A 27,456-nucleotide genomic window follows, 5' to 3' on the forward strand; every position below is an offset into this window, starting at 1 on the left:
TTGTATTTACGTGAACGACTAATATTGAGTCGTCGGGTGATTTTACGGCTGATTCTCTGAAGCAATATTGCCTTCACCTTGGCCGGAGTGATGTGTAGATCAAATGCCTGGTTTTATTCTAGCAATTGAGCGTTAGTATGTTTTGTATACTCGATATATATTGTTCGGGATAGCATCTACTTCAAATTTGATGGCTTGACCCAAGGGGAACGCCGGTGCATTATGATTTTGTATCTCAGACGCTTGCCTACTAGTAGTTTTGAATTATTTATCTGGACATCATACCACATTCTCTAATCCCAATGTGTAGCTGGAGTGGGCATGAGGTGCGCGAAGCCACCCTGACCGCCCGCAGGATCATCGGAGCGGATCGCAACTTGAGCATCCAAGTTCCCGTTTTCCTACCCATCCACCTTTCTGATCACTTCTAGCCACTTTTTTTGGCGATTGTGTGGCTCGTCATGCTGCGCTCTTCGATTGCTCCGGGTCGGCAATTGCTGTCCAACCCTATTCGTCAACGGATTCCGTCGCAATGGCTGTCCAGAGCCGGTGCAAGCAACCGACTCGCCGGTCAGGTAAGAAGATACAACACGTGCCTCCAATTTCACCTCTAACCACTATTATCACGCGCAGCGATTCTTCGCCGATTCTAAGCCTCCTACTACCGGTGGCCCGACCCCAGTCTCCCCTTCCTCCGAGTCCAGTGTTCCTCCCGAGACTGTTGTGAAGGCTGCTGAAGGTATGACGACCCTTCCTATATCGGCATTGTCATTTTCTCTCAAATTCTAATGCGATGCTATCGCAGAGTCAAAGCTTCCTCCCCCGCCTGCTCCCCGCAAGACCGGACGTTTCCGTCGTTTCTTGATCTACCTGATCCTCACCTCCGGCCTTGCTTACGGCGGCAGCATCTTCCTCGCCCTGAAGTCCGATAACTTCCACGATTTCTTCACCGAGTATATCCCCTACGGCGAAGAATGTGTCCTATACTTCGAGGAGCGTGACTTCTACCGCCGCTTCCCCAATGCCTCGAGACACCAGAACCGTCTCCCAGCTGTCCCCAGAGAAGAAGGAACTGCTGTCACAATCCCCAGCAAGAGCGGATTGTCTTGGAAGGTGGCTGGTGAAGAAAACGCCAACAGTAAGGCCAAGACAGATGCCAGTGCCCACGAGGGCCAAACCAAGTCCGCAACCGCCAGGCCCGAAGAGCGCATGGCTGCAATCCAGAAGGCCAAGGATGACAAGGCCTCGAAGACCACCTCTAAGGCGGAGACTAAGCCTGGGAAGGCTAAGCCCGAGGAGACTAAGCCCGAGGAGACTAAGCCTGTTTCCCTGGAGGAGCCCAGACAACCAGCTGTTGCTGCTAGCACCATTGAATTGCTGCAGATGCAGGATGGCGACGACTCTGTTGTCCAGGATCTGGTCAAGACATTCAACGATATCGTCACAGTAATCAGTGCCGATGAGAACTCCAGCAAGTACTCTGCGCCTGTCGCCAAGGCCAAGGGAGAGCTGCAGAAGATTGGTGAGAAGATCGCTGCCATCCGTAGCGAGGCTCGCAACACCGCCCAGGAGGAGATCAACAAGGCTCACGCCACCTTCGATGAGTCCGCACGGGAATTGATCCGTCAATTCGAGGAGGTGCGCTCCACCGACCTTGCCTCCTTCCGGGAGGAATTCGAGGCCGAGCGTGAGAAGCTCGCCCAAGCATACCAGCAAAAGGTCTCCACCGAGCTCCGTCACGCCCAAGAGCTTGCCGAGCAGCGTCTTCAGAACGAGCTCGTCGAGCAGGCCATCGAGCTGAACCGCAAGTACATTCACGAGGTCCAGGGCCTGGTTGAGCGTGAGCGTGAGGGCCGTCTCAGTAAGCTGAACGAGCTCACTTCCGACGTCAAGGAACTCGAGAACTTGACTGCCGGTTGGAGCAGCGTCATTGACACCAACCTGAAGACTCAGCAGCTTCAGGTTGCCCTCGATGCCGTCCGCACTGTGGTTGAGCGTGCCGAGACCCCTCGTCCCTTCATCCGTGAGCTCGTGGCTGTGAAGGAGCTTGCCTCTGACGATCCCGTGGTCGAGGCTGCCATTGCTTCCATCAACCCCACTGCTTACCAGCGTGGTATCCCCTCACCTACCCAGATCTTCGACCGCTTCCGCCGAGTTGCCAGCGAAGTCCGTAAGGCTAGCTTGCTGCCCGAGGATGCCGGTGTGGCCAGCCACGCTGCCAGTCTTGTCCTGAGCAAGGTCATGTTCAAGAAGGATGCCGTGTCGGAAGGCGATGATGTGGAGAGTATCCTGGTCCGGACCGAGAGTTTGTTGCAGCAGGGTGATATTGACGCCGCCGCTCGGGAGATGAATACTCTCCAGGGCTGGGCCAAGATCCTCAGCAAGGACTGGCTGGGTGATGTCCGCCGGGTTCTCGAAGTCAAGCAGGCTCTCGAGGTGAGTAACCATTCCTTTGTTCACTCTATGTTGAATAAGGTCCGCTAACAGTCTTTTCTACAGGTTATTGAGGCCGAGGCCCGCCTCCAGTGCCTGCGTGTTGAGTAAGCGCATGCGTTGAGCGATGTCGATTTCAATTTACCCTGTATATCCTCGTCTTCTACAGGAACTGTACCTTTAGATGTACTTGTGCTTTAGACCCAAATGCTAGATATTCCCTATGTCCTTTGGTCCAATAGGGCCACAGGCTAGCCTAAAGTAATCTAGTATATCTCATCCACTGTTTCAAATTATCTTTAAGGCTCTTTGATGTTATATCATTTTCCGTTCTTTGGTCACTTCCAGAGTCAAGTAGAATGATTACGTAAACTACTGGCTGACGCGCATCCGCGATCTACATCGGAGCGTTACGTCGTGCAAGTTGATCATGCAATCTTATGTTTAATTGCGCTGGCTTTAGAATCCTTGCCAACTTGGCCGACCGCATCCATGCTCGTGTCTGGCCAAACCAGGTCCGCTGTCTCTTTATCGAGCGTGGCCATCTAGCACCGATACCCTTCTGGCCGCAATGTCGCAACGACCGAACGAACCTCCGGCGCGATCTTCAATGCCACCTAACAATCATCGCCCGCGAGACCGATCCGAAGGACCCTCTTCACCTTTACTACGATCCGAAGGAGGCTCATTTCGCCAAAGCACTCCCCACGTGAACGATGCACGAGCTAGTGGGGAGCTAGAGGGCAGTACACTGGGCAGCAGTTCCCGAGAAGGAGACCGAAGGGCACGGGGCCAGCGGAGGACACAAAGCTCAAGCGGCTTTTTACTTGACTCTTTGCCTCGGTCGAAAAGTACAAGAGTTAGCTTGCATCGCCCTCGACCATCGGACCCTCCTGCGGAGAAGCGCAACGTCCCCGAACCCGATATCGTGGTCCCCAAAAAACGATCACGATTTCCTTGGAGTCGACATAAACAACATGCATCAGAATCAGTTTCAGTCGATAGCGCGCCAACACCGGCTAATGCTCGCCAAGCTTCCACTCCTGATAGACAGCTTTCTGGAGGCTCGTCGCAGCCCGAGATACACAGAAGCAGCACGGATCAGTCGACACCTGGGCTCGATAGAGATTCAATTCAGATTGTGAATCTAGCTTTGGACTTGAATGAGTCTAGGAGGAGAACAGCCACTGGTATACCGCCAGGGGCAGGAGGCCGAAGGCCGATATCCGTATCTCAACCTGCCGTCCCGCAAGGAGATAGCTATGGGCAGTCTCCATATGCACGAAACTTCCATCGTGACTCGGCATTTCGCAATTACACTCAGTCTCCCGGCGACAGTCTGTCACAAGGGACGCTACCCAGTGTTGAACAGTCTTCTGTTGTGAATTTGCTACCTCCGTCTGCGGTTGATGACCACCGAGCATATGAGTTTTCCGAAAGCACCCTGGCCCGTGCTGAGAGAGCTCGTACTCATTTTGACTTATTCCACGAATATGTACGGCTCCTCCCTTTGCTGCCACCTCTTCGCCGGGCTATCGAAGATAGCCAGATAGAGTATTCAAGAACCAGGCAACTCCACCGAGACTACAACCCACTTCAAATGATTCGGAATCGCAAGGTCAGATATCGTGAAAGGTGCTCTATTGATGCGGACGCAGAAGGATGGCACGACGTGGAAAGAGTTCATCAATGGATCAGCAATGTTGAGCAAAAATACAGCTCAAGGCAGCATGACCAACTAGAATCTCTGAGGTTGCCTCCTTTTCAGCAGGGTCACCGCCATGTACAGCATGGAGACCAGGATGATATAGATATGGTGGCTACATCTCCTCCATCTAGCCTGCGACGTGTCAGTCGAACTAGCAGCATGAAAGCTCGTCGGCCACGCATTGATTGGAAGATTTCGCCCGCAGAGCTTTTGGCCGATGCTGCTTGGCTTGAAGATGGTACCAATAAGACCAAGGTGGTCGACAAGAATGGCTATAAACTATACCCTGACTCGACACAGCTGGTCATCATGAACTCTCACACTGACCAGGCCGCACACAAACCACGTACTTCTGTTGATGTGGAGGAGCCCGGAGATGCACACTCGTCACCTCGTACCTCAATGTCTAGTGCACATCCTGCATTGGCCCATGAATTCAAAAGCGTCGGTCGTGGACGGCATAGACACAGCTTGCGCAGCCGCAGTGCCTCTAGCGTACGGAAACCTTCGCGGTGGGATAAAGTTAAGATGCGTTCTGGCAGTGTCTCGAGCTCGACGAGCTCGGATTCGAACCGTTCCATTGATGAAAAGCCTCGCATATCTCGTGAATATCTTCGAGACCACGTCCACAAATTGGTGGATAAATCTACACGGAACTTATCTTCATCTCGAGTATCCCGTGCTAAATCACCTGCTGCTCAACCTGCCGACATTGATCGGGGAAGAACACCTCAGCCTTCTGAGTCATTGCCGCTCAATACAAAGCAGGAACGAAAGCACAGAATGGGGTCATTTTCATCAGCAGGCAGTTTCGATGATCGAGTCGATCCCCGAATGTCTCTGGAAGGGATGGATAGCACTGCACCTAACTCCCCTGTGCACGCTGGATATTTCCCGAGCATCGCAGTCAATCTATCCCCTCCTTCGAGTCGATCTCCCTCACCGGCAAAGAAGGGTCTTCGTCACAAGATTGTCTCCCGCCACGAACGCAGCAAGAGCAAGCAACGAGACCCCCTGCGCGAAGATGAATTCCTTGAAAGCGAAGCTTCACGTCAGCACAGTGTGACATCTCCTGAGCGCGTGGAAGGTGCCCCGAGGCTTGAGCCAAGTCCCTTCCCAGATGTCGTGTCATCATCTTATACAGAGGATCAAGGCGCGTCTGAAGGGAGTAGGATGGATGGAAACAAGTCCCGCAAGGGAGCCCATCTTCCTGAATCAAAACTTCGAGGAATCTTCAAAGGACCAGGTCGGATAGCAGAGCTCGTGGGCAATGAAGTTTCTAAGGTTGGCGACCTTATCTTGAAGAAAGAGACAGACCCTGATTCACGGAAATCATCATCCGCAACTACATTTGTCTCGGACGATAGCGATTCCGATGACGAGAGTAGAGGGGATAAGAAGTCCGGCTCCAAAGGACTGTTGCAGCGTCTGCCAACATTTGCCGATGAGCCTGGGCGTTTGCCTCGTAAGGAGTCTGAGAAACTCTCATCCCGAAGCTTCATTCCCTCTCTGCCAAGTTTCACATCTCCGTTGCGACAAAATGGACGAAGCCAGGCCCCAGAAGCTACCGACTTTGGCAGTCCTCGTGAACGGGTGACCTCTCCACGAAAACAAGACACCAATGAGTCCCCCAAGAATTTTGCTCTGCCACGCAGTAAAACTCTGGATTTCGCCCCTTCTCTACACACTGAACGGACCAAACACGCGATTAATGACCCATCTATACCTTTCAGTCTAACACGGCCTCCTGTCACTGGCCTCGCTAATGTCCGTGCATCCCCAGGGCTCTCTCCAGATGGGAGACGCGCAGGATTTTCAGGCTCTAGTCGTGCCTGGAGCATCTCTGGGCGAAGCCTGCGCACCTTGAACGACACAGGCGTGCCTGGAAAGCCCGAAGTTGAGCGCACACGAGCCCTCTTGCTATCGTCCGGCATTAAAGCCCGAGAAATCACTCGCCGAGCCCATGCAGTCCGCGAACCAGCCCCGCACTGGCTTCAGGCTTCCCTGGGCCCTACTGCACTGTCATCTACAGCCGTTCCGAGAGTCACGCGGATGGGTGAATTCGATCTAGCAGCCCAGAACATTCTGCAGCGTTTCGAAAACACCCAGTACTCATTCCAGCAGTCTATGCATCACTTCTCTACGACTACGTCTTCGCCTCTTCGTGATCAACTCAAGAACCTGGAAAACCTGGTCAACCAATCCTTGACTCCCCGCGTCCGATCCACAGCAAACGATGCTGAGGATATGTGCGTCCAGCTTAATACCACGAGTACACTCGCCGTGAAGCAGCTCAGCGATGCCCTAGATATGGGTATTCGTAAGCGACGCCGTCGGCTACGCTGGATCCGACGAACGGGCTTCATGGTCTTGGAATGGGCCCTAGTCGCTATGCTCTGGTGGGTGTGGCTGATTGTCATGGTATTCAAGCTTGCGCGCGGAGTATTCCGGGGTGCATTCTCAGGTGTACGATGGATCTTGTGGCTTTGAGCAACGACCACGACAGACAATATTCTTTCTTCTTTTCTTTTTTGTTGTCTCTATTCTTCTGGGACTTTTCGTTTCATATTATTTGTTTCAGCTTCGTTGCCTATTGGCGCGTATATACCCATCGTGCCTCATTAGGCTCGCATTCTTCTTGTGATTCCACCCTAGGTTATTTAATCGAGCGTTGCATCTTTTCTACTGACTCCTCTCATACATTGATTTTTCTTGGATGTACATACTTCAGCGCTGTATCTGTAACTCAATGCGTGGGAATTTGAACTATGTCTCTTATTCCTTTTCTTTCAATACCAGAAGAACAATAGCATTGAGATATGTAAGGGACTGTAAAAGGTCCTATTCGATAATGAGCTACTCATAATACAGATAAAGCCTTTCACATTTTTTTCCGCAGGTATAATGACAAGATATTTCCAGACAATGCGTTCTTTGATCGAATATGCTTCATGATAAAAGTTTTATATCTTTTCTTTATTTTCGAATTAATGATTCCATTGCACACAAAAAGATGATGGTTCACGTAAAAACGCAAGTGTAAACATTGTTAAAAGTTTTGTGTAGTTAATGTAGATTTTAGGGCTATCGCCAAAGCTGAGTAGACAAATAAATCACATCAAACTTCGAAGAGAGGGTGAGTAATGGCAGCCAATAGATGTTTGAGACCGGTTAACGGTTCCACCGAAACTATAAAGATGCTTGAATACGCTAGTCTAATTTCCTTATAGAAACAGTAGTATTATAGCAGCCCTTGTAGCTTACTCATTTCATACCACCGGTCTTATAGAATTCTATTGCATAGATTTTGCAATGTTTGCAGGAAAGCCTTCCGTCAGTGTTTGCTATAGATGAAGCAAAGGGTAAGTAGTCATCTCTAGGTGTCAATACATGCTCTAAGTACAAATGCATTTGCCCTTCCTACTCAAACACCAGATCATAAGAGAATAACATAAACCAAAGACATCGAAAACTTCGTTTATGTGCTGCAGTCTTAGCTTGGTGAAATTAAAGCGACTAGATCGATGTTCTTAGTATTTTTGAAGATGCGTACACGGCTTTTCATCAGAAGTAGATCGTATAAAGCTCTTTGTCTAGGTGGGAAACAATATCGACACGCTAAGCCGGTGTCAACAATTAGAGTAGAATATCCAGAGAAAGAAATTTTTACTGAAAGAGAAAGTAACAATGCATTGTTAGACTTGAAAGACTTGAAAGAACCTGAACCTCGTTCTTTGCTCCTTTTGTATCCTCCTTAGATGAACATTGGATATGAACGTATAGTGGAAATCTCCAAAGTATAAGTACTTGGATGAATGCAGACATTAGCCTCTTCAACTACTCATTATATTTTCCACAAGCAGACAATACCCCTACAAGCAAACTATCAATTGAATTACCACAGCCCTACCACAGCCCTGACTTCGAAACAAAACAAAACAAAACAAAACAAAACAAAACACAAAAAAACAAGACCATGGCCTCTTCAGGTAAGAAAGTCAGATTCATGGATGAATCCCAATCCACCTCTCGCGCCCCAGGACCGTCCGTATACGAGCCTAGTCAGCTCATCGCCGATGAACCAGAGCCCGAGAGGCGTGGCCCGCCAGACTTCAGCCGCCAGAGCCCCAGAGTGCGATGGAATCTTTCAGCATTAATTGCATCCTTCCTGTACGACCAACCTCAAGAGGTTATTGTCGGTGTCATTAACGGCACGGAAATGATTGTCTGGGATGAAGAAACCATTGAGCATCTCAAGGACATGATAGTCCTGTGGGTTAAACACAAAGTCCCTGGTGATGCAATCGGCGTCTTTCTCATCTACGTCCTATACGACTTCGATATTCATCTCGATAACATGCTGACCAAAATGGTGGACGAAAGCTTTTCAAACTTCGACATCGCTTGGAATGTCACAAACGCGCATTGCGGCGATTCAATGTCGAGCCAGCTGATCATGTATGATGATGAATGTATTATTGACTCACCTATGGGCCATGTAGAGGAAGAGTCGGAGACAGCTTCGCAGGAAGGATCTTCCGCTAGCGTAGGTGAGCGTCCATCTCTATTCGATGGTGTCAGAATCCCCTTTTTGGACACTGATGAGCTGACTGACGAGAAGATTGTACGGCTCCTGGAGCAGCCAGGAGACACACCCGAGGAGAAGGATTTCCGTTCGAGATACCCGATCCCCAAAATCGTTCTAATGACATCCCGGAGTACCCAAGTGCCCAGTAGTGCCTCCGAAGATGACCTGAGTCTACCGACGGAGATTCCTGCTGGGATGAAGTCTGCCTCGACACAGACTGACTTTGACGATGATTTTGAATACCCTATTACATCGTCTGTTATGTACTCTCCCACAATTTTCCAGCAGGGAAAGGGAAAGGAGCGAAAGCCGCAGGTGACCCGGCTCCCTCTTATTGAGGGATTTAAAGCTGACATTGTGCAGGCAGATGACCGTTCCGACGCATCTCCATCAAAGAAGCCCTCCAAGCCCATTTCGGGATCCTTCTTATACCGCAAAATTCGTAGCTGTCTTTCTCCCGCTGGATTCAGAAGGCAGGCAGGTAAGGATCATCTTCGCAAGGAATACTTGAAAGGGGAGAAAAAGTGAATACACTTGACTATTTCCATGCAGTGAGCCTCAGTTTCATTCTTTATACTAATCTTTGCAGCATCGTCTTCCCTTCGTTATGGGCTCTTTGTTGGTATCATCTGTTGTCTGGATTGGCCCTATCAATTTGATTATCAGTGTTCCATTGAAAACGTTTGCTATACAGTTATTTCATCAATAAACAAATTTATTATTTGATATCCATAGCCCTTTCTATTCAAGCACAAATACGTTGCGTGTAACTCCAACTATTCATAGATTGGTGGTGATTCAAATTTAAGCCCTCAAGATTTATAACTAACATAGGAAATCTATGTATGACCTCAGAAAGACTTTTTTGTTTGACACATTAGCGAATCATTTGCAATGTTTTAATGTATAGCATATTCTCCAGTCAGGAGATACAATGAATTGAAATACCAAACATGTCATATGATCCAATATGACGGAGGTGTATAGAGCAAAGTCTGCACAAAGCAGGAGTTGACCATCAAAATATGCAATACTTGCAAAAGCAAGCCACAAAAAACCAAAATATAAAACAATGATCTATTGTTCAGACAGGAGAGTAGAAAGTAGTCTTTAATCTTGAAATACAGGTCCAGAAATGCACAAAGTGATATAGTGCCATGCCATAAATAGTACAGAGGGGTTTTGGAGAGGGAGAAAAGAAGCAGCTATCCAACAAGATCCAATGCCAGGCGCTGCCTGGATTGGATTGAAATTTGTAGAGGGGGAGGGTCGGAGGAATATTACATGTTAGTTTGTCGTTTATTTCTTGTGTCTGTCGGCCTGGGCCTTCAGATACTTGGCGATGAGTTCCTTCCTAGAAGGGAGAGAAATCAGTTAGTATTGAAAATATGTCAATAGGATATGGTTGGAAGTAAAACATACTGCATCTGAGGAGGAGCCTTCTCGTAGTGGCTGAACTCCATGGTGTATTCACCCTTGCCCTGGGTGGCAGCGCGCAGGTTAGTACTGAAGCCGAACATGCCGTTCAGACTGCAGTCAGCGTAGATAGTGAACTCGTCAACACCAGTCTCGGTGTCGTTAATGGTGGCACCACGCTTGTTCAGCAGACCGATAACATCACCCTGGAACTCGGTAGGGGCGGTAACAACCGTCTTCATGAGAGGCTCCAGGACGGAGGGCTGAGACTCAGCGAAAGCCTTGCGGAACGCCTGCTGGGTGGCGTTCTTGAAGGACATTTCGGAGGAATCAGTCATGTGAGTGGCACCGTCGTTGATGACCATGCGAGTGCCAAGTACCTTGTGTCCGATGAGAGGACCCTTGTCACAAGAGAGGTTGAATCCCTTCTCACAAGCGTACAGGAACTTCTCGGAAATGGAACCTCCGACGACTTGCTGCTCGAACTTGTTCTCCTCGAGAGCACCAGTGGGCTCCATCCATCCCATGACACGGGCGTATTCACCGGGTCCACCGGACTGCTTCTTGAGCAGGTGGTCGAACTCAACGCGGTGGCCGATAGTCTCACGGTAGGCGACCTGGGGCTGGCCAGTCTCGCAGTCGACGCGGTACTCGCGGCGCATACGCTCGACGTAGATGTCCAGGTGGAGTTCACCCATACCGGAGATAATGGTCTGGTCACTCTCGCTGTCGTAGGTCACGCGGAAAGTAGGGTCCTCCCGCTGGAAACGGGCCATCGCCTTGGAGAAGTTGGCGGCATCCTTGCTCTGCTTGGGCTTGATGGAGAGCGAGATGACGGGCTCGGGGACGAACATGGACGACATGCTGTAGCCGAGCTGTCCGTCGGTGAAGGTATCACCGGAAGCACACTCAATGCCGAACACGGCACAGATCTCACCAGCACCGATCTCGCTGACTTCCTCCATCTCGTTGGAATGCATGCGAACGATACGGGGAACCTTGACCTTCTTGTTGTTACGGGCGTTGAAAACGTTGGAACCCTTGCGGAGAGTACCCTGGTACACACGGATGTAGGTCAATTGACCGAAGTTGCTCTCTTCCAGCTTGAAGGCGAGACCGACGAAGGGAAGTGAGTTGTAGGGGACAAGCTTGACGGAGGCTTCGTCACGCTTCTGGTCAAGAGCCAAGTTCTCGACCTCCGAAGGGTTGGGAAGGAAATCGATAACACCGTCCAGCATAGGCTGAACAGACTTGTTGGCGAGAGCGGAACCCATGAAGACAGGAGTGAACTTCAGTCCAATGGTAGAGCGACGGATAGCAGCTCTGATCTGATCCTCGCTGGGAGTGACCTCGTCCAAGAACATTTCAGCAATCTCATCGTCGACATCGGCTAGAGTCTCGATGAGCATACTGCGGCGTTCCTCGGCCAAAGCCTTGACCTTCTCGGGGATTTCGTCCTTCTCCATGATCTCCTCACCGCTGGAACCAACGTTGTAAAGAGCCTTCATGCGGATCAGATCCACGACACCCTCGAATTCGTCCTCGGTACCAATGGGAACCTGAACGGCAGCAGCAGGCATCTTGAGCTTAGTGTTGATCTGATCAACCGCCTTGAAGGGGTTGGCACCCATGCGGTCCATCTTGTTGACGAAAGAAATACGGGGAACGTTGTAGCGGCGCATCTGGCGATCGACGGTAATCGTTTGGGACTGGACACCGGAGACAGCACACAGAATCATGACGGCACCGTCCAGAACGCGCAGCGCTCTCTCGACCTCGATGGTGAAATCAATATGGCCGGGGGTATCGATTAGGTTGAGGTGGTACTTGTGGTTAACGCCCTCCTTATCCTTCTTGACCCAGTCACAGAAAGTAGCGGCGGACTGAATGGTGATACCCTTCTCACGCTCCAGATCCATGGAATCCATCTTGGCACCGACGCTGTCACGCCCGCGGACCTCGTGGATAGCCTTGATACGACCGGTATAGAAAAGGACTCGCTCGGTACAGGTGGTCTTGCCGCTGTCGATATGGGCCTGCGCAAATACGTTTCATTAGACACGATCCAGTAGCGATTTAGGGGCAATTGGGGTATGATGTACCGCAATACCGATGTTACGGCACTTGTCAAGACGAGCGGCCTCGACCGGATCAAGGTTGTCAATAATGGCGGCTTGGGACAGGCCATCCGGGTTGGCCTTAGCAGCCTCGAGACTACAAAAACGTTAGAAGCGGCAATAGGATGCTAAACATATAGACTCACACTGCAGACGCAGCAGCAGACGCATTGCGTCGTTGGTCCCATTGTCCCAACTTCGACTGATAAGCCGGCGCGACAGCGGCGGACCGTAATGCGGCTGTGGAAGCGCATCGCTGGCGCAGGAGAGTCTGAGGCTGGAAACGGGCCGATCTGGTCAAGCCAGACACCGCACGGGATTGTAACCGTGCAAGAGAAGGAGACCGCATCTTGATGATCCGCTCACACCGGAATTGATATGGACAACGCGGATTGAATATTCTGTTGTCTCCCCGAAAAAAAGTTCGGGGAAGCCAGGAACGTGTCACGTGACTATTTACACCGGCCCATCAGAGTCGATAGATTATTGTAGAGAGTATGGAGTATAAACAGAGCTATTAGGACTGGAAATGACTTTCAGGTTTATACAAGCAGTTTCATACAATGACGCCTTACAATGGAGTAAATCGGCACATCACAAGGGATATAAAAGGCTAAAAAGTCACGGGTGCCTAGACTGGAGATCATTTGATTCGAAATGGAGCATGAGGATCCGATATTCCTGAATTTAACAATAATATACAAGAAAAGACAAAGGCGCCGTGATATCCAACCACTGTCTGGTTTTGAAACAAGAATGCAAGAGCATGCCGCCGATCCCAAGTTCCGAGGCGACAAACCGTGTATATATGCATCTAGAAGACGATCTACTCATGAAGAGTCTGTCTGAATGCTCTATTGTTTTGCGAATGTCTCAGAGTAGTCGAGTAAGGGCACCGGCGGAAGGAGAAGGCGATGCATGGTATTGGGGAAAACGCAATAAGGAAATTGATCTATTTTCCTTGCCGTTGCTTGTGCTTGGGGTTCTTCGAGCTAGAAGAGAGAATGATGTATTAGATCCCAGTAGTTCCAAACGGAGTGTCCAATGGCGCAGGGTAAGCACTCACCAAATGATGTAGACACGACCTTTACGATGGACGGGCTATTGGATGCAGTTAGCACCTGTCAATCCAGTTCCAACAATTCCGCTCCTAATCAATGCAGAACGACATAACGCGCAGACTCATTTCATACCTTGCAACCATCACAAAGTCTCTTAACAGAGGAACGAGTCTTCATCCCGCGAACCTGCTCAATCTGACGAGCAGACGCAACCCCCACAGCAACGGCATTGCTAGTCTGTGCTTGTCCGCGAAGTTTCGTCAAGCCATTCCGGATCATGTGCGAGAATGGTCGTAATGAAGCGGTTCTGTAGGAGACAGAGGGGAGGATTTGGCGGAGGGCACCGGAGGAGGCACCGATGACAGTGCGGAGGGAGAACATGGCGGCGGGTTTGGGAATGTCCGGAAGAGGCGAGTAATTGGATATGTTGCCTCAATTCTCCTAGGAAGAACAGGAGGTATTGAAATGGGGCGAATATCGATGTTTTGGCGCCGAAGGTTCTTGCCGTGATCGCAAAGGTTGGCCGGAGGTTCTGTATTGCCGATCGGCCGAGACGTGCGCTGTGATTGGTGGGGCTCAACTACAAGTATGCCAGCACATAAGAAGAATAAGCGTTTGGCTATTGGGGATTATTTCATGAGTTTCATAAGAGAATAGACATATTTTCGATAATTGTAAGTCTGCAATAAATGTAAAAACCGGAAGACAATGTGACCTATGATACAGAGGGTCTATCGTATATACCAAACGCCAAACTAGATGGACCTCGAATCCGCTTAAACCAATAAGAACGTATGCACATGCATGTTCTCGTTATCCACATTGCACACTTTTAGGACACTCCAAGTTATAATGAGCTTATTGAGCACGCAAGAAGGTCTTATAGGTAGGGGAGTCGGTCTGCTCGCTAAAGGGATAACCCAGCTCGTGGAGGAAGTGCTCGAGGTCATCCTTCTCGGAAGGAGGGCACTGGATACCAGCAAGGACCTTGCCAACATCGCCGCCATAGTTGCGGTAGTGGAACAGAGAGATGTTTTGGTTGGGGCGGAGGGTACGAAGGAACTTGGCCAGAGCACCTGGGCGCTCGGGGAACTCGAACATGAAGATGCGCTCATAGGTGACTTCAGAGCGGCCGCCGACAAGGAAGCGCAGGTGACGCTTGGCAAGCTCGTCGTCACTGAGGTCACGGCAGCTCATGCCGCCTCTCTCCAGCTCCTCCATGATCTTGGCCAGGTCGTTGCGGCCAGTGGAGGCAGAAAGGGAGATACCCATCAGCACATCGGCCGAGTCTTCACGGGCATAGCGGTAGTTGAAGGCCGTCACAGCATGGGGCAGAACAACCTCAACAAGCTTGGCGAACGCACCGGGAGTCTCGGGGATCTTGACGCTCAGGAGTGCCTCCTTCTTCTCTCCAAGGGCAGCGCGCTCAGCAACGAAGCGGAGACGGTCAAAGTCCATGTTCGCACCCGATGTAATGGCAATCAGTTCGCGGTTTGCGTCAGGGCTGGGGTTCTTCGCAATGTATTTCTTAAGACCGGCAATGGCGAGAGCACCGGCAGGCTCAACGATAGAGCGAGTATCCTCGAAGGCGTCCTTGATGGCTGCGCAAGTCTCATCGGTAGTCACCTGGATTACATCGTCGATGACCTCGCGGCTGATACGCCAGGTCTCCTCGCCAACACATTTGACAGCGGCACCGTCTGCAAAGAGTCCGACCTCCTTGAGGAAAACACGGTTACCGGAATCCAGGGACCGAGCCATGGCGTTAGCATCATGAGCCTCGACACCGATAACCTTGACCTGGGGAGCGATGCGCTTGAGATAGACACCAATGCCAGCAATGAGACCACCTCCACCGACAGCACAGAAGACAGCTTCCAGCTTATCCAGGTTTGCTTGGCGCAGAAGCTCCATGCCGATAGTACCTTGACCAGCAATGACATAGGGGTCATCGAATGGCGGGATGTTAGTCAGACCGTGCTGCTTCTCCAACCGGTGAGCCTCATCCTTGGCGGCATCAAAGTCGTTTCCGTGCAGAACGACACTTCCTCCCATGCGGGCAACGTTCAAGTGTTTAATGGCGGGGGTGCCGGAGGGCATGACAATAGTAGCGGGGATTCTTAGCTTGCGGGCAGAAAACGCAACGCCCTGCGCATGGTTTCCTAGAAGCGAGTCAGTACATGTCCATTGACAAGACCTATCGACTGGATATATACTAACCTGCAGAGCAAGCAATAACACCCTTCCACCGCTGCTCATCGTTCAAATGAGCCATCTTGTTGTATGCGCCGCGGAGCTTGAAGCTGAACACGGGGAGTAGATCCTCTCGTTTGAGAAGGACCCGGCTTTCCAGCCGGTTGCTCATGTTGACCGCATGAGTGAGAGGGGTCTCCTCAATAACATCGTAAACTCGTGACGTCAAAATCAACCGGAGATACTAGATCGCGGGGTCAAAAAGTTAGAATGCAAAAGCCAGCAGAGAGTAAGGGACAAGGGACAAGCTATAGCTTACATCTGGGTAGCCATTGGGCAACAGAAAAGCCTCCGGGATGCCCCAGTTGGGAGGTACGCCGGGAACTCTTTGCGAGTGTTCGTTCGGGGGTGTCACAGTGGTGGTATATTCAGTGAAAGCCAGGCCACTCATCTTGGGAGTGACCGGAGTCGCAACACCAGTGGAAGTGTCGTCAGCCATGACGAGTTTAGACAATTCCAGCCGAAATTGAATATGAGAAATCACGAGAAATTGTAAAGTCGGAAATTTCTCAACATGACTCTTTTTTCTGAAGAGGCGGACCGTGATCGGAGATGTTATGTAAGCCTCAGTGGAAGCCCTAAATATTGGCCTGCTGAGATTTGTATGTGGGAAATTGGCTGTTTAATCTGGATTGGATGAGTTGAATAGACACATTTGCTCTATTGGTTCAACTGCAGCTTCTTTGCTTCTTCCATGGCTGCGTGAACGAAGAATAGGTATACTGGCACAGTGCCCAGATGGCGGTCAACACAAGACAGCACATATAGGGCCGATCCAATTGATGTACTGTATTTGTTTTGGGCTGTTATAGGAATTGGATAGCTTTCTCTGTTTAGACTAACCTAACAAATACGTGAGTAGAAACTTCGTTAACTTATGGACCAAGTAAGTATATTGCTCTGCGAGTGCATTAAGTTACATAACCCGATACTCGAAAACTTATGTCATTAGAGTCATGTCATTGACACTCTGCCACCTACAACCATCTGTCAACTTCAGCACAATCTCGAGCACTCTAATCAATTACCGAAGGCCGTGTTTTGGAATACAGTCGCCCTCCGACTTCAAACTCGGACCCCCGACTTGGAAAACTCCGCATCCCGAGAACGCGATTTGACTCCGCACAACTCCCCGAACCACTCCAAACCATACACCATGAGTCGCGAGCCCGTGCCCTCGTCTTTTGACGATAACTTGTATGTTCCATACCAATCCGCCGTCGTCCCCAAGCCACATCCACCAATGCCACGGGGAATACCAAGGGCAAGAATAATCAGCTAACACCACCCCCAATAGCCAATTCACAGAAGAAACCGGTGTCCAGAAATTCACCCGCCGTCTCAAAGAAGAACCCCTCGTCCCACTAGGTATACAACGCCCTAAAACCCAATACTACGATCCCCCACCAAGCTCCGACAAGTCACTAACACACCCCTCACTACAGGATGTGCGGCAACATGCTACGCCCTTTACCGCGCCTACCGCTCCATGAAATCCGGTGACTCAGTCGAAATGAACCGCATGTTCCGCGCCCGTATTTACGCGCAAGCCTTCACACTAGTCGCCCTCGTCGCCGGAGGAATGTACTTCAAATCAGAGCGCCAGCAGCGTCGAGAATTCGAAAAGGCCGTGGAAGACCGCAAGAAGCAAGAGAAGCGTGATGCCTGGTTACACGAGCTGGAGGTTCGTGATAAGGAGGATCGCGCGTGGAGGGAGCGTCATGCTGCTATTGAAGCTGCGGCTAAGGAGGCTGGTAAGCATGCGTCGCGTGATGGGCCTGATGCGGCGCGGTCGGCGATTGAGCCTGCGGATCAGAAGACTGTTGGTGTGCTTGATGCTGTCCGGGCTCTTGTTGGGAAATGATGGGTGGGATATTGATTTGTATGATAGGTAGGGAGTATATTGGCTTTTTTCCTTGTTTTGTATATATGCATCGAAATTCTCCGTTCGTGTGGATCTTCCGACTAATTTGCATGGATGGGTCATCACTGTAATTGTTGTATCTGGGCATGTGCCTGTTCTTGGATGTAAGCATTAGTATCCGGTTAGCTACCCTGTTATCTGCACGTCGCCAATGACGGCGAATCCGAAGATCGACGAGCCGAGGTTGGAAATTGATCCATGCCAAACAAGCTCGAACTAGTATACAAATGTAAACCATCTCCTTGGCAGGAAATCCTTTCAGGTCCAGAAAAAGTAGGACTCTGGTGTGATCAGCGCCGAAGTTTTGGTTCGGCCGAGGTCTTCATGTGAGATCGACCGTCTAGCGGCAACCCAACATCTGATTCCGAGTCGGATCGGATTTGCCGTGTAAGATGGGTGTGATGTTGGCGTGATATTTTCTACTGAGTGGGCATTGAACTCTTCACAGACGAAAGGAATGCGTGAAAAGGGAAGCTGATATGGTCAGGCGTATACATGTATAAGGCGGGGAAGTTGATCAAGCCCTAATTCGGACAGCCTCACATTCAGAGTCTATTGAAAGAACCTGCATTAGACTTTGCACTGCACCGGATTCCAGGCTCCGCTAATCCGTCTGCTTCTGATCATTTCCTGCATGTTTCTTCCCGGCCATGACGTGTGGGACACTTAACTAGTGGCCTTGTGGGCCGTCTCTCACCAGTATAAAAGGCCATGTCAATCCCCTAATAGTGTAGCTCTTCCCGTTTTTGAACTTTTAACACCAAGAATCTGCCAAAAAGGCCCAATACCCTCGACTATATAACCAAAAATCATCTGTCCAAAGCCACCAAAATGCTATCCTGGGTCTATCCACTACGAATCATCCAGGTCATTCTGTCCCTAGCAACAATCGGCCTGAGCGCATATGGTACGTCCATCCATATATAATAACTACCAAAGAAGCAACACCTGACGAAACCCAGTCATCGCCTCCCTCTACGATGAATGGTCCTTCTCAAACGTCGTCTACTATATGCTCTTCAACGGCTGCTGGACAACAGCAATCGCGGTCCCCTACCTAGGTCTCGCGCCACTCGCCTTCCCCCGTATCTCACACGAGATCGTCATTCCCCTCGTTGAAATCTTGACCGGCGGTCTCTGGCTCAGTGGCTGGATTGCGTTGGCTGCTATGATCCCCTCACCCGGTGTGTGCAAGTGGGCTAGCTGCCATGCCCTGCAGGCTTTGATTGTGGTTGCTGCTGTGCAATGGTAAGATTATTATCCCTATCTTCGGGGTTGTTGATTTCTCAGGGGATGAAGTGTCTGACGTTATGGTTATAGGGCTACATTCGCTGTTACGAATACCTTCGCTATCCTTGACCTCGTGAACTCGCGCCGTAATGCGAAGGACCATCATGAGGGAGCGACTCCGGCGCCGGAGACTTCGACTGTTAATGGTGATTCGGCTGTTTAATATGGTTGTTATTTGCCAACGGCACTGAACGTCTTGAGTTTTGAATCATGAGGCCCTGGCTGTTATGAACTTGCGCGTTTTGGGTTTAACTTTTTGGTTGCAACGATATCCCGGGTCGGTTTGATGAACATAGACCTTGTCGTACATATGGGCTATGCTGTTATTTTTACTTCTGTTGTTTAATTCCCTTTTATATAGGGACTAATAATGCCGGAGATGATCTGGTCATGTATCCACCTAATGTTTATATGAAAACTTAGCATTCCTTCTAATCTTTCAGTTATGCTAATTTCAAGAATGGATAAACCTGAGCAGAAATTTCATGGCTATTCACCAGATTTGAAATGCAGAGTCGCGTTTTTAGAAGTAATTTTATGTCTTCATCTCCTTTACCTTCATAGCTTTAATCTTCACATCTTTATATCTTATGTCATAGGTATCCACATCCCACGTCTTCACGTCTTCACGTCTTCGCGATTTTACGATGTCAAATAAAGCTGCATCTCTAGAGCATTTCACTCTCGCGTCTTCACCTCTACACATTTCACGCATTACCTCTTAACGCATGTACAACAGCGTCTTTCACCATATCAAGAAATATAGTGAAGCGTAAAATATAGATCCGATACATTGCACCGTAAGTATTTAACAAACAAGTGTTAATTTCACAAAGCCAAAACAACCAGCTAAATCATGTCGCTAAACAAAAAAAAAGAAATTCTAACAAGTCATAACCCGAATGGTATCCAAATCCTAAGACCACAACTCATTAAAAAAGGTAAAAAGCAAACATCAAAAAATGCAAAATAATGATATACAATCACCATCATCCGAGGTCCATCCCATCCAATTGACTTGTCGTTTTCATCGGACCGCTCTGTCCACTCTCAGTCATTTGTTCATGGAATCCTAAGACCTCGCCATACCTAGCAAATATATTATGATCAATAGGCTGGCCGGTAGGTAGAAAGGAGTGATTAGCCATATTTCGGGACTCACATGATAGTCTTCCAAATATCAGCTGGGAGGTTTGCTTCGAGAAACGACCAGTCGAATGTTTCTGTTGCAACGGGTTCGTCGTTTGGGTCGTGGTATGGTGAGAGATATGGGGATTCGACGGCTTGGACGGCTGTTATGCGTATATTCGGGTCGAATTGGAGCATTTTGTCGATTAAGGCGACGGCTAGATTGGATGAGTTAGCATTTTGGGTCCTCGATTACAGGCGAAATATAGGGAGAGTTGACGTACCATCTGGGTTCGCCTTGGGTATGAGTTGCGACATCGGCTTGCGTTCTCGTTTCGGTAGAGATTTGATGAAGTTCAACGTCTGGGAAGAGATATTAGTAAAGTTCTCCCTTCGAGCATGACCTCTGTAGCAAGGAACAGGCCGACTCACATTTTCACTTGTAATATTGGCAATCACCTCTTCAGGTGGACTCCCAAGCAAATCGGTAATAACACAAAACTGATTTATATGATTCTTCCCAGGGAATAGAGGCTCTCCCATAAGTAACTCGGCAAAGATGCAGCCGGCACTCCAGATATCAACTTTTTCGTTATATTTCCGCCATGTAAGCATGATTTCCGGTGCGCGGTAGTATCTCGTCGAAACGTAGCCGGTCATATTGTGTTCTTGGACTCGGGCAAGGCCGAAATCACATATTTTCAGGTCGCAGTTCTCATTTATCAGGATGTTGCTTGGTTTCAGATCTCGGTGGACGACGCCCGCTGAATGGAGGTATTTTAGGCCGCGCTGAAACATCGGTTATTAGCGTCTAGATTCCATTAATGCAATTTTTGGTCACCAACCATTATCTGGTACATGAAGTATTGCGCGAATTGGTCTTCGACCTTTTTGGCTTTCAATATTGTGTTGAGGTCCGTTGCCATTAACTCTGTGACGAGATATCTAGTATGGTTAGTATAAACTGTCGATGCACCTATGCAGCGGGAGCTTCGTACATGTCTTCAGATGGTGAAATGAAGATGTCGGTAAGGTTGATAATCTGGTCCTCGATTAGAACCGCTCCAATAGTAGGCTCCAAGCACTCACGTTTTCATGATGCAATTGTCTCAGCAATTTGATTTCTCGAAACATATGTCTTGCGATATGCTCTGTCTTGAATGGTTCTGCGAGCTTCTTCACGGCGACAGTCTGATGACGTATCTGGTCCCTTGCGGAGCTGTATGAAGAATAGGGAAATCAGTTCCCGCCGTTCGCATCGTGAAACCAAGAGAACAATACCAGACAAGTCCAGACACGCCAAGGCCAATGGGCTTCCAGTCTGTGTAGCTATTTCGTAGAATCTTAGTATCCTAGCCCAAGGATGCCTCTTACAGGCTGTGGTAAGTCTAACCGTTGAGTAGTCTCGAATATAGTGCCCATTACTGTTTTTGGGAAAATTGCGCCATCCCCTCTCCTTGGGGAGGCGTCAATTGAGTGGTAGGCATCATTTGAGCTGATTGGCATACAAAGAAATAAATAATTGCAGGGATTCCTATAGTACAGGTAGACAGCGAATCAGTTCATAAAAAAGGGCTCGAGTATGACAACCCAAGGTAAGAATCGACATGGAAGCGTAAATCAAGAGAAAGAACCCAAGGACCAAGGGAAATAGAAACAATGGGGTAGTTGTACCTAACAAGAGACGCCAGCGCGTGATGTAGTCAGGCCGTGGCGACCTTGGCGGGATGCGGTGACATCAGCGGCTGTGGATCGTGGACGCTAGCGATCATCGAATGCTCTTGCATGTTCCACCCTTCAAGCCCTATTCACGCCCTATTCCCTTTCTGCCGCTCAGGCCACTCCTCAGATTGGCGGGCGGCTTTCAGGCTTGTCTTTGTGGACGGAATCCTTATGCGTATTCACCTCTAGGGCGATGTCTCCTAACCCCATCTGGTCAATGGCTTCTGCAGCTCAACCGCCTAGCTATGTTGTGTGATCATATTATTGGGCGTCACATCTGGAGACACGTCTCATCGTCATGGGAACATTCTTCCGCTCTTCCCGCCTTCTCTTTGACTTTGAAATTCTCCAGTATGCCCCCAGAATGACTCTTCAGGACACTAACATGCGGATCTTTCGGAAAACTTATCCGTGTGCGTAAAACATTGTTGCTATTCATATATTCGTGTCAAGTAGTTAATAAGTCGTCGAAGGCGTAATTGAGTTTTTTGTGAGCTCTCACAGCTCGTAAATTAGTATACAGGAAGCCCAACGCTAAAATCACCAACGCCATACTATCAGTATCAGGGTCCCCCATTTTTACCCCCTAGGTATACAGATTCTCCGCATCAATAAAATTCTCAAATATCGAATCGTTGGTCCCGTTCGCGTCGTATGGAACGAGGTCATCGGCGACATTGGGTAACACAGTCCAGTCACCCCCAGGATAAGCGCCGGGGTCGATCATGTTATTATTCGCATCGTCCACCGCGACCGATTCATCCGAGTATGACCCGTTCGAGAAAGTCGGCGACATGCTGGATTCTTGCATAGGTTGGTTGTCGAGGACGGTTTGGGTCATTCGGGCCAGTTGGAGGTTGATCTGGTGGTCTTTGCACTGGGCGTGTTGGAAGATAATGTTTTTCAGATCCCAGACTTCTTCTTTGAGGACGTTCAACTGCGCCAGGAGGAGTTCTTTCTTTTCTGTTTCGTCGCTGAGGCGACGCTCAATTTGTTTATGTTCGCGCTTCTTTCTTTCGCGGCATTTGTTGGCGGCGATGCGGTTGCGTTCGAGGTGCTTGGCCCGATCGGGGCCGATGGAGCTGTTTCGTCGTGCAGATCTCATGTTGGTGGGGTTTATTGTTCGTTTTGGGTTTTAGGCAACGAGGGGTTGCAGGTGGTATATGTAGTAAGAGGTATGGATTAGGGTGGACTAGATAGAGCAGTGGAAAATCTCAAGAGCTATTAAATATCCCCCCTCTTCCCTTCCGGCCACCCAACACTATATAGAAAAGTGGTCTGGACCAGAATCAATGACGTAGAGTAAACCAGGATCCGGGCAAGCTTCAGCTGCAACCTGTTCGAACGGTTTCCGGCTTTGCCGACCAATCACTATGGCGGAACAAGGGAGCTTCAGGTCCCACCGGGAGTAGACGGAGAAACAAGGATAGAGTATGTGGGGAAGACAGGTGGCGAAGGGTACTCCTATCTTGTCTAGATTCTTGAAAGGAACTGAAACTAACTGTTATAATTTAGTCCTGACATCATATTGGGGGTTTCAAGCTCCTTATTCCGTTAACAATACACACCTTGGCCTAAACCTGCTTCAAAAACTGGGCCCCTTGCAGACAAGACAGACTAGAAACCAATCGCTATATTTTTCCGTCTATTTGCCTTGGGATCTACCTAGCTTTCAACACTTTATTTTGGTGGCTTTCCCCTCTCTCTGCCGACCGGCTAACTACTGTACATCTTATCCAGCAATGGACCAAGCGCTAGGTTGGCCTGATTTCCTTCTAGCTTGATTCTTATTTACTGGATTTTAAAGTCTACTAGTACATTGATAGCCTAGTTGATTTGTCTCTCCCTGTATGCATCGGGTAAGAGCTGAACATGATCAAACTATCCATGTAACTTAGGTCATATCGCCCAAGATAACTGGAGCCAGACTTGATCCGGCACTTGGCTTTGCTCCTTAGATTGCTAGATGAGCCGTGCCACTGGTGTCTGCAGTTGGAATGTTCGCCTTTATCATTACTCTTGGCATTCCAAGGATGACAGACGAACCGTGCCTTGGAAGAACAGCTTGTTAATTGATCTAGCCATCCGCAACATAGAGTCCTCGGCAGGATAACGTTATCTCTGCAAGTCCATGTGTACATATGGCGATCCGCCGAGACATTCCGCCTATCAACGCGCTGTATCAACTAAATCGCACCACAAGCCCATGAATTCAATACTCTCATAAGAATATACCTAGAACCTCAAAGTATGTGAAATTCCTTCTTGGTATTCGATCATATTATATACAAAGAGCAGCACATATCGAGCAAGTCAACCAGCAACCTGTTCATCGATATACCGCCTCATAGTCTCAAACTCGGCTTTCCCTGTCTTTGAATCGTTAGCAAATCTCAACAAAGGACCGACATAAGGGATGATCCATACCGAAAGCAAATATCTGATATGTTGCTAGGGAAAAAAAGAAAAGAAAGTCAGCTCGATATTCTCATTCCCTGACTCGTAGATATCAGATGAATAGACAATAGCCAACCTACCAAATCAGACACTTCACGATGCCGTTCAAACTCAGTACGCGCATAATTATGCAATTCATTCCTTGTCGATGATGGAGGGATTTCTGCATATGCAAATTAACACTCCAACCCGACAGAATCAAACGAAGAAAGAGTGGAAGAACAAGAATGAAACATACTATTTAAAGCTCGAACAACTTCTCGCCAGAAAGCAAGGACTCTTCCTCTTTGAATAAACTGGACAGTCAATCAGTATATCAGGATACAAGTCCAAATCCGGATTTGGATCATGCCTGTGGTACCCTAGTTAGGTTGCACTGTACTTACATGGTCTAGACCGACTGCAGGCTTCTTCAGCCGCGAAGGCTGGCTGCGGGACACAGCCGCCAGGAACCTGGGTGTTGAGCGCATTGAAACAATATCAAATCATGTCTTTATGCAACAGGAGTAGACATGAGATGTAGAAGAGACTTGATTTGGTTGTTTCACATTTGATGGCTGGATTATTGTATCTTCCAGTAGCAGAAGGGATGCGAAGGGCGGTGTGTGGATAGGTTATTCTGCCATGGGTATGTGGATCATGGTCATGTGACGTTCATGTGACGACGAGAAGAAGACTCAGAATCTCCGGTTGTTGAATGAAGTCTGCATACTCGATATGAGTGATGCTACTAGCAAGCTCCATGCAGCCTGACTAATGGGACATCGAAAGTATCACTGTGAAAGTAGTTGATATACCCTTCCATATTGGGAAGGTAGGTCCATGCACATCACACGATCACGATCACGTCGAGCAGCAGCGAGTCCAAACAATAAGCTCGATCGAAACAAGAAAACAAATACCATGCAAGATCAGTCAGATAGCATCAACGGAGGTAAAAAATGAGAGAGACAAAATGTAAGCCTCCCGAGCGAGGTATGTGAGATGATCGATGTATTACCGGGACCTCGGATTTGCAACGCCTTTAGATTGCAATCGTTTGGTGATGACCGGAATCATCCTATACCTCGCTACCAAGGAAGTATTTGGATCCTTCGGGCAATAACCCAAGTGTTAGGTTACCACCTAGTTAACTGTGGGTTGATGCTAGATTCACTGTTTAACTTGCTTATACCGGAGGGGTTTTCCTGATTCGGGGCCTTGGGAGGTGAGTCTAGCCTGATCCTTGACACCGGGTACAATGTAGATCTCTTCGGGGATAAGGTACTACGGCAGCTTGATGATCTTCGTGTAAGATGAGTCTTAGATTGCATCATGTTCTTTCATACCTAGCATAGCTTATTGTTGCGTAGATTATTGCTTCATGTCATGTTTACTCCTGCAGGGGTTCACCCATGCCGCCAAATGTCACACTCTTGATCGTCATGAACTCGTCAATACCGTACTTGCTGCCCTCACGACCGAAGCCACTCTGCTTGACACCGCCGAATCTGTGAAGATGTTAGAAGATGCAAACCATATAGAAGAAGAGAGGGTCTTACGGAGAGGCAACATCACTGATGAGACCAGTGTTAACACCAACCATGCCGACCTCCAGGGCTTCAGCAACGCGGAAGATGCGGCGAACATTGCCACTGAAAAAGTAACCTGCCAGACCGACCTCGGCCCGGTTAGCCAGATCCACAACCTCCTTCTCAGACTCAAAGGGGAAGAGACCAGCAACAGGACCGAAAGTCTCCTCACTGGCGAGAAGCATGTCCTTGCTCATGCCGGTAAGAACAGTAGGGTGGTAGAAGTTGGGGCCGAGAGCGGTAGCCTTCTGGCCACCAACGATAATCTGGGCGCCCTTAGAGATTGCGTCCTGCACATGCTCGTGGGCCTTGTTAGCGGCACGCTCGTGGATGACCGGGCCGTGGGTGATGCCGTCTTCGAAACCACCGCCGAGCTTGAACTCCTTGACCTTCTGCACGAAGCGCTTGGAGAACTCGTCGTACACACCCTTCTGCACGTAGATGCGGTTGGCGCACACGCAGGTCTGGCCCGAGCTGCGGAACTTGGACGCGATGGCACCGGCAACGGCTGCGTCGAGGTCCTCGACGTCATCGAAGACAATGAAGGGGGCATTGCCGCCCAACTCCCAAGAGACCTTCTTGATAGTCGAGGCCGACTGCTTCATCAAAATCCGGCCGACGTTAGTCGAGCCGGTGAATGACACCTTGCGCACCTCTGGGTGGGTTGTGATAAGCTCGCCCACGGCAGGGGTGTTCTGAGAAGAGGTGACAATGTTAACGACGCCCTTGGGGATTCCAGCACGGTGCGCAAGCTCAGCCAGCGCATTAGCAGTGAAGGGTGTCTCCTGAGGAGACTTGGCCACAACAGTGCAACCCGCCGCCAGGGCAGGGCCAATCTTGCGGGTGATCATCGCCGCGGGGAAGTTCCACGGCGTAATCAGACCACACACACCAACAGGCTGCCTCACGGTCATCACGCGGTTTCCGGGCACTGAGGCCGGGATGGTATCACCGTACGTGCGGGGTGCCTCCTCACTGAACCACTCGAAGAAGCTGGCGGCGTAGTTCACCTCGCCCTTTGCGTCAGCGAGGGGTTTTCCGTTCTCCCATGTGATCAGCTTTGCCAGATCCTCTGCGTTGTCAATCATCAGCTGGTACCACCTGCGCAGCATGCGCGCGCGCTCGCGGCCGAGTGTTGTGCGGAATTTTGGGAAGGCCTCGGAGGCGGCCTGGATCGCCTTTTCAACGTCGGCGGTATCGAGTTCAGGGCATGTTCCAATCAATTTGCCAGTGGCCGGGTCTGGAGGGAGAGCAGATTTAGCATCCTGAGCACAGATAATGTCGAGTCGCGGGGAATTTACCGTGGACCTCGAAGGTCTTGCCGGACTGGGCTCCCACCCACTCGCCATTGATGTATGACTTCTCAATGAAGAGAGACTGGTCTTTCAACTGTTCCCCATGAATCAGTATAGGCTGGGGATCGGGTTTGGACTGCGGCTCTGACCTGCGGTGCGCTGTGTCCCATGGTGTAGAGTCTCTTCGCGTAGTTAGGACCAGGGATGGAAAAGGGATATCTGGGGCGAGGTCTGAGTAGCTGGCGGGTGACTGGGCGGATGAGTCGGTCCATTATAAAGCGTAGTCCCTCGGGAGGGAAGAATAGTAATACAGGCGGAGAAAGTCGGTTGTGAGAGTGCGGGGAGGTTGGAGACTTGGAGACGCCTTTAAAGGGAGCTGTATCTGGCAGTGGGGAATCCCCGGTGTGTCGAGATCTGCTAGCTCAATGGTGATTGCTCTTTGTGCCCGAGAAACACCGACGGACTTTGTTCCGAGGGAGTTGTAAGTTGTAAT

At 49.5% G+C, this 27,456-nt stretch overlaps 12 protein-coding genes across 12 annotated transcripts; 5 read left to right on the top strand and 7 right to left on the bottom strand.

The window, feature by feature from the left end:
- Positions 1-461: 461 nt before the first annotated feature.
- On the top strand, positions 462-2,544 carry N7446_003013 (MICOS complex subunit MIC60; the record flags this gene model as incomplete). Its single annotated transcript, XM_058511762.1, has 4 exons — positions 462-575; positions 634-739; positions 806-2,436; positions 2,500-2,544. The coding sequence occupies 4 exons, from the start codon at positions 462-464 to the stop codon at positions 2,542-2,544; spliced, it is 1,896 nt and encodes a 631-aa protein (XP_058377298.1).
- Positions 2,545-3,004: 460 nt separating this feature from the next.
- N7446_003014 (uncharacterized protein) lies at positions 3,005-6,631 on the top strand (the record flags this gene model as incomplete). The annotated part of the gene is made up of 1 exon (XM_058511763.1): positions 3,005-6,631. One exon carries the CDS (start codon positions 3,005-3,007, stop codon positions 6,629-6,631), a length of 3,627 nt encoding a protein of 1,208 aa, XP_058377299.1.
- A 1,516-nt stretch (positions 6,632-8,147) lies between these two features.
- On the top strand, positions 8,148-9,257 carry N7446_003015 (uncharacterized protein; the record flags this gene model as incomplete). Its single annotated transcript, XM_058511764.1, has 1 exon — positions 8,148-9,257. The coding sequence occupies one exon, from the start codon at positions 8,148-8,150 to the stop codon at positions 9,255-9,257; it is 1,110 nt and encodes a 369-aa protein (XP_058377300.1).
- Positions 9,258-9,747: 490 nt separating this feature from the next.
- N7446_003016 (elongation factor G) lies at positions 9,748-12,646 on the bottom strand. Its single transcript, XM_058511765.1, has 4 exons — positions 12,409-12,646; positions 12,248-12,359; positions 10,152-12,181; positions 9,748-10,083 (listed from the first exon to the last, which is right to left on the bottom strand). The coding sequence occupies exons 1-4, from the start codon at positions 12,609-12,611 to the stop codon at positions 10,029-10,031; spliced, it is 2,400 nt and encodes a 799-aa protein (XP_058377301.1). The 5' UTR covers positions 12,612-12,646; the 3' UTR covers positions 9,748-10,028.
- Positions 12,647-13,214: 568 nt separating this feature from the next.
- On the bottom strand, positions 13,215-13,704 carry N7446_003017 (50S ribosomal protein L36; the record flags this gene model as incomplete). The annotated part of the gene is made up of 3 exons (XM_058511766.1): positions 13,215-13,254; positions 13,329-13,363; positions 13,456-13,704. 3 exons carry the CDS (start codon positions 13,702-13,704, stop codon positions 13,215-13,217), a joined length of 324 nt encoding a protein of 107 aa, XP_058377302.1.
- Positions 13,705-14,181: 477 nt separating this feature from the next.
- N7446_003018 (threonine dehydratase, biosynthetic) lies at positions 14,182-16,015 on the bottom strand (the record flags this gene model as incomplete). The annotated part of the gene is made up of 3 exons (XM_058511767.1): positions 14,182-15,485; positions 15,544-15,760; positions 15,836-16,015. 3 exons carry the CDS (start codon positions 16,013-16,015, stop codon positions 14,182-14,184), a joined length of 1,701 nt encoding a protein of 566 aa, XP_058377303.1.
- Positions 16,016-16,732: 717 nt separating this feature from the next.
- rcf1 (respiratory supercomplex assembly factor RCF1) lies at positions 16,733-17,440 on the top strand (the record flags this gene model as incomplete). The annotated part of the gene is made up of 3 exons (XM_058511768.1): positions 16,733-16,773; positions 16,874-16,944; positions 17,022-17,440. 3 exons carry the CDS (start codon positions 16,733-16,735, stop codon positions 17,438-17,440), a joined length of 531 nt encoding a protein of 176 aa, XP_058377304.1.
- Positions 17,441-18,331: 891 nt separating this feature from the next.
- Positions 18,332-18,953, top strand: N7446_003020 (MARVEL domain-containing protein; the record flags this gene model as incomplete). The annotated part of the gene is made up of 3 exons (XM_058511769.1): positions 18,332-18,407; positions 18,463-18,748; positions 18,821-18,953. 3 exons carry the CDS (start codon positions 18,332-18,334, stop codon positions 18,951-18,953), a joined length of 495 nt encoding a protein of 164 aa, XP_058377305.1.
- An 812-nt stretch (positions 18,954-19,765) lies between these two features.
- N7446_003021 (uncharacterized protein) lies at positions 19,766-21,783 on the bottom strand. The gene is made up of 8 exons (XM_058511770.1): positions 21,312-21,783; positions 21,200-21,247; positions 21,008-21,137; positions 20,917-20,960; positions 20,764-20,863; positions 20,351-20,707; positions 20,203-20,281; positions 19,766-20,136 (listed from the first exon to the last, which is right to left on the bottom strand). Exons 1-8 carry the CDS (start codon positions 21,422-21,424, stop codon positions 19,949-19,951), a joined length of 1,059 nt encoding a protein of 352 aa, XP_058377306.1. The 5' UTR covers positions 21,425-21,783; the 3' UTR covers positions 19,766-19,948.
- Positions 21,784-22,226: 443 nt separating this feature from the next.
- N7446_003022 (bZIP transcription factor) lies at positions 22,227-22,745 on the bottom strand (the record flags this gene model as incomplete). The annotated part of the gene is made up of 1 exon (XM_058511771.1): positions 22,227-22,745. The coding sequence occupies one exon, from the start codon at positions 22,743-22,745 to the stop codon at positions 22,227-22,229; it is 519 nt and encodes a 172-aa protein (XP_058377307.1).
- Positions 22,746-23,953: 1,208 nt separating this feature from the next.
- On the bottom strand, positions 23,954-24,567 carry N7446_003023 (LYR motif-containing protein 2; the record flags this gene model as incomplete). Its single annotated transcript, XM_058511772.1, has 5 exons — positions 23,954-24,013; positions 24,068-24,091; positions 24,178-24,260; positions 24,336-24,393; positions 24,484-24,567. The coding sequence occupies 5 exons, from the start codon at positions 24,565-24,567 to the stop codon at positions 23,954-23,956; spliced, it is 309 nt and encodes a 102-aa protein (XP_058377308.1).
- A 902-nt stretch (positions 24,568-25,469) lies between these two features.
- N7446_003024 (NAD-dependent succinate-semialdehyde dehydrogenase) lies at positions 25,470-27,235 on the bottom strand (the record flags this gene model as incomplete). The annotated part of the gene is made up of 4 exons (XM_058511773.1): positions 25,470-25,587; positions 25,639-26,908; positions 26,970-27,057; positions 27,113-27,235. The coding sequence occupies 4 exons, from the start codon at positions 27,233-27,235 to the stop codon at positions 25,470-25,472; spliced, it is 1,599 nt and encodes a 532-aa protein (XP_058377309.1).
- Positions 27,236-27,456: the final 221 nt, after the last annotated feature.

Source organism: Penicillium canescens (assembly GCF_028828765.1).
Source record: "Penicillium canescens strain IBT 15451 chromosome Unknown utg000002l_segment0_segment0, whole genome shotgun sequence".
NCBI classification, from domain to species: domain Eukaryota; kingdom Fungi; phylum Ascomycota; class Eurotiomycetes; order Eurotiales; family Aspergillaceae; genus Penicillium; species Penicillium canescens.

Bases quoted from the DNA above. Each gene is read 5' to 3' on its own strand.
- N7446_003021 (XM_058511770.1), bottom strand. From the start codon at position 21,424: ATGCCAATCAGCTCAAATGATGCCTACCACTCAATTGACGCCTCCCCA. The intron at 21,248-21,311 runs GTTAGACTTACC...TCTACGAAATAG, and splicing joins ATATTCGAGACTACTCAACG to CTACACAGACTGGAAGCCCA. The intron at 20,961-21,007 runs GTGAGTGCTTGG...ATCGAGGACCAG, and splicing joins GACAATTGCATCATGAAAAC to ATTATCAACCTTACCGACAT.
- N7446_003016 (XM_058511765.1), bottom strand. From the start codon at position 12,611: ATGCGGTCTCCTTCTCTTGCACGGTTACAATCCCGTGCGGTGTCTGGC. The intron at 12,360-12,408 runs GTGAGTCTATAT...ACGTTTTTGTAG, and splicing joins TCTGCTGCTGCGTCTGCAGT to TCTCGAGGCTGCTAAGGCCA. The intron at 10,084-10,151 runs GTATGTTTTACT...TCTCCCTTCTAG, and splicing joins AAGGCTCCTCCTCAGATGCA to GAAGGAACTCATCGCCAAGT.